This window comes from Triticum dicoccoides, chromosome 4B (genome assembly GCF_002162155.2).
Source record: "Triticum dicoccoides isolate Atlit2015 ecotype Zavitan chromosome 4B, WEW_v2.0, whole genome shotgun sequence".
NCBI lineage: Eukaryota > Viridiplantae > Streptophyta > Magnoliopsida > Poales > Poaceae > Triticum > Triticum dicoccoides.
The window spans coordinates 60,050,021-60,059,366 of record NC_041387.1 but is presented as its reverse complement, the minus strand read 5'-3'; the positions used below and the strand labels follow the sequence as shown (position 1 = coordinate 60,059,366).

Sequence of the window (9,346 nt, the reverse complement as noted above, 5' to 3'; positions counted from 1 at the left end):
CGCCGTCTCTGTTCGGCCTCGTCGTCGGTTAAACTCCACTGCCCCTCCACCAGTTTCGGCCGGCACGCCGTTAGATCCGCCGTTCAGGGAGGGTTTCCGAGGATTGAACCGTGGAGCCTGGCCCTCCAGCAGCCAGGCGCCGGTGAAGACAAGGAGTCGGTCTGCTTCTGCTGTCGTAGGGTAGTGCGACGTGTAGCCTCAGTTTGATTCCACTGCTGTAATATATTTTTGGTGTTGTATTGAACCCTACCTTGTAAAGCTGGTATCCCCAGCATCTTTGCTTTGTATAAAGCTTGTACAATCAACCTTTCATTGAAAAATAAAATAAATAATAATTTGGAAGCCTTGATGGCGAAGAGCAATCCTGGTTATCTTGGCGTCTCCGAGCCAATCTCATTAGGCGGGCCAACTGAGAAGGATGTCGTACAGACAGCCGAGGTCGAAAAGGTGCGTGTGTGTGTGATATCGGTGTCAGATAGACCACAATTTTTTGAATTTCCCGTTGCTCTCCTGTTTAATGTGTTCCGCTCATATGTTGTTATTGGTGTCTATCAGTTTCTTGCTGATGCGGGCTTGTATGAGAGTCAAGAGGAGGCTGTCTCGCGAGAAGAGGTCTTAGGCAAACTTGACCAGGTTTGAGCATACTCTGCTGATGTGCTTGTATTTTGGATTATAATTTGGGTACACCGGTTTTAAGACGACTTGCTGTTTGTCCTGGCAGACTGTGAAAACTTGGATTAAGAAGGCCACTAGGGTGAGCGGTTATGGCGAGCAGTTCGTGCAAGAAGCAAATGCTAAGATCTTCACATTTGGTTCATACCGCCTTGGGGTACTCCGTTGCTCCGTTTCTTGTCTAGTCCTATTTCTAAAGAAATACTTGTCACTTGTTAAGTGTTTCCATGCTTTTTGCCAATTTTGTATGTTTTTTCTATCAAATGATGCAACTGCATTAGTCATTATATGCCTATATCTGTGCAGAGTCTGGTGGTTTTAGTTAGGTTTGCTGCTAGAGATATATACTGTCGCTGTTTTATGAGATTATCTATCTGTGTCACCTAAATTTACTGTTGTGATTGTACCTATTCTGTTGCTTATTGCACAGGTGCACGGTCCTGGTGCAGATATTGACACTCTATGTGTGGGTCCAAGACATGCAACTCGAAATGTAAGAGGATCTATTACTAAATTCCAAAGTTATCACAGTCTTATTGTGTCCAATGTGCATTTTATTTTTTGCAGGACTACTTCTTCAGGTGTCTTCACGATATGCTAGCCGAGATGCCAGAAGTTTCTGAATTACACCCAGTACCAGATGCTCATGTGCCCGTTCTGGGGTTCAAACTTTGTGGGGTGTCTATTGACCTTTTATATGCAAACCTTGCACATGTGGTGATTCCTGATGTAAGTTTTGTTTTACAGCTTTGTTATTTAAACAATATATCGGTACTGTATGCTAAATTTATATTGTACTCATTGTAGTAAATGAGTAGAAAATGGAAGCATTTGCATCCCCAAAAAATGGAAGACTGAAAATTTAGCTTAGCATTTTATTCCCTAGCTTTGTTTAGCTCGTGAATCATTTCATAACATGTTCTGATGATGTTTGATATGAATTCCTGATCATGTTACATGATTCCATTTCAGGATCTTGATCTTTCTCAGGACTCCATACTGCACAATGTTGATGAACAGGCTGTTCGTAGTTTAAATGGGTGTCGAGTTACTGATCAAATATTACGATTGGTCCCAAACATTCCGGTATGTGTCACCTGTTTCTCAAGTAAACATGTCAATATTATTCTATGGACTAAAACCTATTTGTTTTCTCAAATCCAGAGTTTTCGCACAACCTTAAGGTTCATGAGATACTGGGGGAAGCGCCGTGGGGTGTACTCAAACGTATGTTTCTTCTCGCTGCAAGAGTATGCTTTAAAGTATGAACGCACATGCATTTTTAGGGAATGACCGGAAACTTTACATGAGGAAGCCAACAGAACAAGAGAATATTTTGCTTCATTCTAAAAGAAGACATTATGTTCCATTTGGTTTCAAGCAAGAGTTGACACCAAATGTAACGATAAGTTGTCTGATTGTCTGCCATTTATCTGCTTTAATAGATCTACGAAAATAGCTTTCATGTTGTTTAGGGGTCAACTGTTCAAGCAGTGCTGTGGTAGTATGGGACACAAAATACAAGTAAAGAAAACAAGAGAACCAAAAAAATAGCGTTTTCTTAAGCTATTCACTGATATTTCTAAAATACCGTTGCACATAAAATATATTTCCTCCGTTCTGATTTACTCGTCGTGGTTTTAGTTCAAACCACGACGAGTAAATCGGAACGGAGGGAGTAGTTGGGTAAATAAAACAAATTGCAGCATGTGGAGATACTTAGTACCCTGCTAGCTATGTCCAGTGCATGATTGCATGTTTACATTACGGTGCATATGCATATCATTATATCAGTATTATGGTCTATGAATGTGAAATTGATACTCAGATTTTTCTTGCATGTCCAGGTTATGGGATTCTTGGGTGGCATAAATTGGGCAATTCTTGTTGCTCGTATATGTCAATTGTATCCAAATGCATCGCCCAGCATGTTGATATCTCGTTTTTTCAGAGTCTACAGCCAGTGGAAGTGGCCCAACCCTGTTACACTTTGCCATATTGAGGAGGGTCCTCTTGGCCTCCCTGTTTGGGATCCAAGAAGAAACTTCAGAGACAGGGGCCATCAGATGCCTATAATTACACCCGCCTATCCTTGTATGAATTCTAGTTATAACGTATCTACTAGTACTAGGTATGTGATGATCCAAGAATTCACACGAGGATACGAGATCTGCCAGGTACTTATTATTTCAGAATAATTTGTTTATAATTTAACAGGAATTCAGTAATTAAAATCATAACATGCATTCAAATGCATATTCATCTTACTGATGTCTACTGTCTAGTAGTAATATATATTCATATTGATATTAAAAGTCTGAACTTTATCCTCAGAAAACATTTATCTCAATGCATCTGTAATGCTAACTGAAACACCCCATTTGTTATCTTACTATATAATTATCTGACTAAAACATACTGTAATGCATGTGTTTTTGCTGTTAACTTATATTGCAGCAACCTTTTTGCATTTATGTTTAGAACTTCTATTTTGAGTTCACGTGTATGGAACCTATTTATATCTTGCATCAGACTTGATTTCCCCTTGATGATAACTGCAGGCAATAGATGAAAATAGAGCAACCTGGGATGATTTATTCGAGCCATATCCATTTTTTGAATTATATAAAAATTATTTGGAGGTTGGTATCACAGCGAGAAATGAAGATGACCTCAGGAATTGGAAAGGTTGGGTAGAGTCTCGCCTTCGGACGCTTGTATTAAAGGTGAATAACTGAAAACAAAACTTTCATTCTTCTCAGTAATGTGTGATGCGTGTGTTTTAATATGTGATTCTGGCTGCTGATGTAGTTTGAACGATATACTCATGAGATGCTCCTTGCGCATCCGCATCCCAGAGATTTCTCAGATGGATCCAGGCCGCGGCATAGTTTTTACTTCATGGGTCTTTGGAGAAAACAAACTGCCCAACCTCAAGAAGCTGAGCAATTTGATATCAGAGGAATCGTAAATGAGTTTAAGAACGCAGTTCTTGCTTATGCACATCGGAGAGAAGGAATGGATATTGAAGTGTCCCATGTAAAAAGAAAAGATATCCCTGTATTTGTCTTTCCTGGTGGAGTGCGCCCTCCTCGTTCTTCCAGAACAGTAGCTAGGAGCAGTCGCACCGTTTCTAGGAACGTTGTTACAGCTGATGGTCAAGTTGGAAATCAATTGGGCACTGAAAGTTGGAGTGATCCTCAATCTGCTCTAGATCATTCTGGTGGCTATCAAAGTACTTCTTTGTTGGTCCCCAGTGTATCAAGTAAAGAAACCCAAAGTATTTTGAATGGGCATCCAAATCTTCACACAGAATCACTTGAGCATGAACATCCAGGGCACTTACTTGGAAGTACATCTGCTCCTGGGAACATTGCTGTGTTGGATGTAGTTACACAACCTAACAGTATGCCATCTACTTCAAGCAATGGTGCTCCAACAAATGGGTTGGACATGTGTTTCAGTAGTTTACACAGGGAAGCTGAGAGGATTCCTGCAAATAATCCTGTGAATTTCTCTCCGGCTGTGGTTGATGAGCTTGATGAGCTGGCATCGTATCAAGCTAAGCCTGACAATAAACATGTGCTTCCTGTTCATGGATCATCTTTGGAAGGATGTTCTGGAAGGACCGTGGGGCAAACATGTAATTTGAGTTCTCATGGTAATAATCATCTGAAGCGCAAGGCTGAGGAAGAGCTGGAGGTATTTTTTTTCCTTCTAACTTTTTTTTCATATGTATTTACTCAGCTCTTAATGCTTTATATATCTCTAAGTGCATGGTGTGATTTAGCTTCTTCCACTATTATTTGCTTGTATATTGATATTAATTGTGATTCTGTTTTTATTTTTAAAAAGCCACTTGAGCTTGCTGGCCCGCCAGTTGGCGCTACTCGTGCATCAACATCAACTGTTCAAAGAAAGCCCCTCAGGTACTCTTGTGCTACCTACTAGTATTTGCAAATATATGAGGTCCTAGAAAGCATGCAGTAAAACTTCTCTAGCTTTGACTTACAAATAGATGATGTATTATACATTGATCAAAGGAAAACTAACATTTCATTGGAAGTATAATTTGTCATGACAAGCATTATTTTAAATGTATTACTAACATATTCATTTGCAAAATAATAATGGTCAAAACCCTGTTTTATGTTGGGAGACTCTGCCAATATGCGTGTCTTCACTTGTCGAATGGATAATTCACAGTATGTTGGCAGTTCATCTTGTTTGTTGGTTTTCCTGCTTGATGTGCGATGTTATGCTGATAATAACATTTCTTCTTTTTAATCTGTTTAAGGCTTAGATTGTCAACTGTGCCGCAACCAAAACAAGCTGAATGAAGCTCCTGAATCCAACACCAGGCCAACGCGTCATGAAGATACCGAGGATAGGACAATTACAACGAGAGCTTTCAATTTTCATTTTATTATGTTCAAATGTAAACATCCACTGTAGGCCATTGTAGGCCAACTTTTTCTGCGCGGAAAAAAGTACAAGAGAAAATGTTGTAATTTACGACCTTTTTAACCGCAGCACATGCTGTTTGCGATCTTGGAATCTTCTCATCTTTGCTTGGCTTGTGTATTCACTGTAAGAGACATATGTTCTGCTAATATAATTTATTTGTCAATAAATGCCAGCCTTGTGCATAATTTGAACGAAGGAACTTGAGCGGCCGGTTAGCTGTGTGGTTATCAAGGTTTTAAATTGCATTTTTATAGCTTAGCGATGAGGTCCAAGCTATAGATGTGTTAGCTATCACGGATGTTATTTACAAATATGTTTTAAAGTAATAAAACGATTAAGAAAAACTCACAATCAAGACAAAACTGAGGCACGGATTTTTAGATTTGGAATAGCCCAGATAGCATAGAATCCGCGAGAGGGAAAGAGCATGAACTTTTAATAAAGGACCTTGATAAGTGTCACACATGTGGCACGAACACACGTCAATTCCAAATGTTTTTTATGGCAAGTTGAATGACGTGAACGTTTTTATGACAAGTTTAGTGACACGAGGATGGCAACTTTACTCCTTCCTTTCCGGTTTATAGGGCTCAATTCAAAAATCTCATCAACCAAGGTAGATGATGAGTGGTGGAATACCTTTTGTAGTTTGCAAAAACATCCAATTAATGCTCTTGTTTTCTTCAAAAATTATGTTACCAATGCATTAATTGCAATGCATGCATGCATAAAGTACATGCATTGGTCAATTTTCTCTTAATACTTGCATGTAATGATTTAATGCACCTTGGAATCTGAATATGTGATGGGGAACAACCAAATTGAGCCTTATAAAATGGAAAAACTAAAATTTTGAGATAAACCTTATAAACTGGAAAGGAGGGAGTAGTCGTCAAGCATGACAACTTCTTTTCTGATGGCAAGTTTTAGTTTTGTGTGTGTGTGTTTTTATGATAACTTTAGTTTAAAAAACATCAAGTCTGGAGTGCTTCGTGCCACAAGTATGACACTTATCATTTGAGTTAATAAATTGTTCACCTACTAGGATTTCTGCTTCTTCATCTTATTTAGTACTCCCTCCGTTCCAAATTACTCGTCATGGTTTTAGTTCGAACGGAGGGAGTAATACACATGGTTATTTTGAATTAAGTTTACATGTGTAATTGGTGACATGCTACTTTTGCACATGTACATTTACAAGATAATAGCTTTATCCTAAAAAAAGAGAAGATAATAGCTTTAGCGGTGAGCTATGCTAAATAGCTTAGGTATTTGACGATATAGGGGGTATAGCTTAAACATCGATGCAAAATTTTATATCATAGGGCCTCTTCAAAGCAGACCCTCAATTCACCCGCAAACGTCTGGACCGAGCTGTTCGGAAGCTACAAGCCATCCAACGTCATCCTGCATTGTTTTGCGGACGTGTTCACAAGTCTGTTTCCTGCAAACCATGGGGGCTTTGCTAGAGTCCATACCTCCGCCACGTAGGACTCAACACCCTCGGCCCACCCAAAACCACATCCGGCACCCGCGTCCTCATCCCCCTTGCTCTGCATCCACTTCCTTCCTATCCGACGACGTCACTATATCACCCCGGTCGTCCGTCAAGCCTTTGTTGGACCTCTGCGACCTGTGCCACTCCACCCGGTTGCCACGCCGCTTTGCCTACGCCATCGTTCCACCTCTTGTTTGTCCATCGTGTAGGTACCATCTGCCCTTGCAGATGTCCATGGGGGTCATCAAGCCTGGCAAGTGTTTGGTGAAATGCCCGTGCTAAATTTTTGATATTTTTTCTCCCTTCTTTGAAGCAATAGATTCCAACATGGAGTACTTGTATGATCACTACATTGAGTCATCCAATGAGGAGGATTATGCGGATGAAGTGACGATGATGCAAGCAGTCCTTGCATACGAGGAGCATGCGGAAGAGCATGTTCTCAATTTCAAGGGATCGATCAAGGGTCATCGAGTACTTAATCGGAATAGGGAACGGTGGCATTTGATGCTGATGGACGACTACTTTGCCCCCAATGCCCTATTCGCGGACAATTTTTGCCGGCGCTTTCTGATGCGGAGAAATGTGTTCGATCGCCTCTACAATGGTGTCTGGGCTTCGATGACTACTTCATTTTGAAGAAGTATGTCGTAGGAAGAATTGAATTTTCTGGTTACCAGAAGGGCACAATTGCTTTGCGGATGCTTGCATATGGCGGATCTTTGGGAGCACATGTTCCGACACTATGTCAGATTTGCTATTGCGGTGGTTGAGGTGTTTGGACATCAATACTTGAGAGAACCAATTGTCGCAAACACCGAAAGACTCATCCCACTCTTGGAAGAAAGTGGATGGTCAGGTACACTCGAATCTCTTCATTGCATGCACTAGAGATGGAAGTATTACCCATGTGCTCTACAAGGGGAATATCAACGCCATGTTAAGAATCCCACCATCATTCTGTTGGGGAACGCGGTAATTTTAAAAAAATTCCTACGATCACGCAAGATCTATCTATGTGATGCATAGCAACGAGAGGGGAGAGTGTGTCCACGTACCCTCGTAGTCCAAAAGCGGAAGCGTTATGACAACACGGTTGATGTAGTCGTACGTCTCCATGATCTGACCGATCCTAGCACCGAAGGTACGGCACCTCCGTGATCTGCACACGTTCAGCTCGGTGACGTCCCATGAACTCTAGATCCAGCTGAGGTCGAGGGATAGTTTCGTCAGCACGACAGCGTGGTGACGGTGGTGATGAAGTTACCGGCGTAGAGCTTCGTCTAAGCACTACGATGATATGACTGAGGTGTGTAACTGTGGAGGGGGGCACCGCACATGGCTAAGACAAATCATGGAGTGCCTTTAGGGTGCCCCCTGCCCACATATATAAAGGCGGGAGGAAGAGGAGGCCGGCCCTAGAGGGGGCGCGCCAAAGGGGGGAGTCCTACTTGGACTCCCTGTCCAAGTAGGATTCGCCCCCCCTTTCCTATTCCAACTAGGAGAAGGAAGGGAAGGAGGAATAGGGGAGAAGGAAGGAGGGGGGCGCCGCCCCCTTGAAAGATCGAGGATGTCGCCTAGAGGGGGGGGGGGTGAATAGGTGCTTTAAAATAATTATGGTTTAGACTTGAACAAATGCGGAATAAACCTAGCGGTTAATTTGTCAAGCACAAAACCTAAAACAATTAGGCTCACCTATGTGCACCAACAACTTATGCTAAGCAAGATAACCAACTATGTGATAGCAAGATATATGACAAAGAACAATATGACTATCACAAAGTAAAGTGCATAAGTAAAGGGCTCGGGTAAGAGATAACCGAGGCACGCGGAGACGACGATGTATCCCGAAGTTCACACCCTTGCGGATGCTAATCTCCGTTTGGAGCGGTGTGGAAGCACAATGCTCCCCAAGAAGCCACTAGGGCCACCGTAATCTCCTCACGCCCTCGCACAATGCAAGATGCCGTGATTCCACTAAGGGACCCTTGAGGGCGGTCACTGAACCCGTACAAATGGCGACCCTTGGGGGCGCTCACCAAACCCGTACACTTTGGTAACCCTTGGGGGTGGTCACCGGTACCCGTCAAATTGCTCGGGGCGATCTCCACAACCTAATTGGAGACCCCGACGCTTGCCCGGAGCTTTACACCACAATGATTGAGCTCCGAACAACACCAACCGTCTAGGGCGCCAAGGCACCCAAGAGGAACAAGCTCTAGGGTGTCCAAACACCCAAGAGTAACAAGCTCAAGGGTACCAAGCACCCAAGAGTAATAAGCTTCTCAACTTGTAACTTCCACGTATCACGTGGAGAACTCAAACCGATGCACCAAATGCAATGGCAAGGGCACACGGAGTGCCCAAGTCCTTCTCTCTCAAATCCCACCGAAGCAACTAATGCTAGGTAGGAAGATGAGAGGAAGAACAAGAAGGATAACACCAAGAAATCCAAGATCTAGATCCAATGGGTTCCCCTCACATAGAGGAGAAAGTGATTGGTGGAAATGTGGTTCTAGATCTCCTCTCTCTTTTCCCTCAAAAACTAGCAAGAATCCATGGAGGGATTGAGAGTTAGCAAGCTCGAAGAAGGTCAACAATGGGGGAAGAACACGAGCTCAAAGGATAAGGTTCAATGGGGAAGAAGACCCCCTTTTATAGGTGGGAAAAAATCCAACCGTTATGCTCAAAGCCCGCACAGAGCGGTAC

At 42.4% G+C, this 9,346-nt stretch overlaps 1 protein-coding gene across 1 annotated transcript; it reads left to right on the top strand.

Annotated features, from left to right (window-relative positions):
- Positions 1-6: 6 nt before the first annotated feature.
- Positions 7-5,306, top strand: LOC119295007 (nuclear poly(A) polymerase 1-like). The gene is made up of 12 exons (XM_037573324.1): positions 7-447; positions 556-633; positions 722-829; positions 1,103-1,165; positions 1,240-1,401; positions 1,645-1,758; positions 1,837-1,899; positions 2,520-2,849; positions 3,234-3,398; positions 3,484-4,374; positions 4,528-4,601; positions 4,970-5,306. The coding sequence occupies exons 1-12, from the start codon at positions 349-351 to the stop codon at positions 5,010-5,012; spliced, it is 2,190 nt and encodes a 729-aa protein (XP_037429221.1). The 5' UTR covers positions 7-348; the 3' UTR covers positions 5,013-5,306.
- The last annotated feature ends 4,040 nt before the right edge of the window (positions 5,307-9,346 follow it).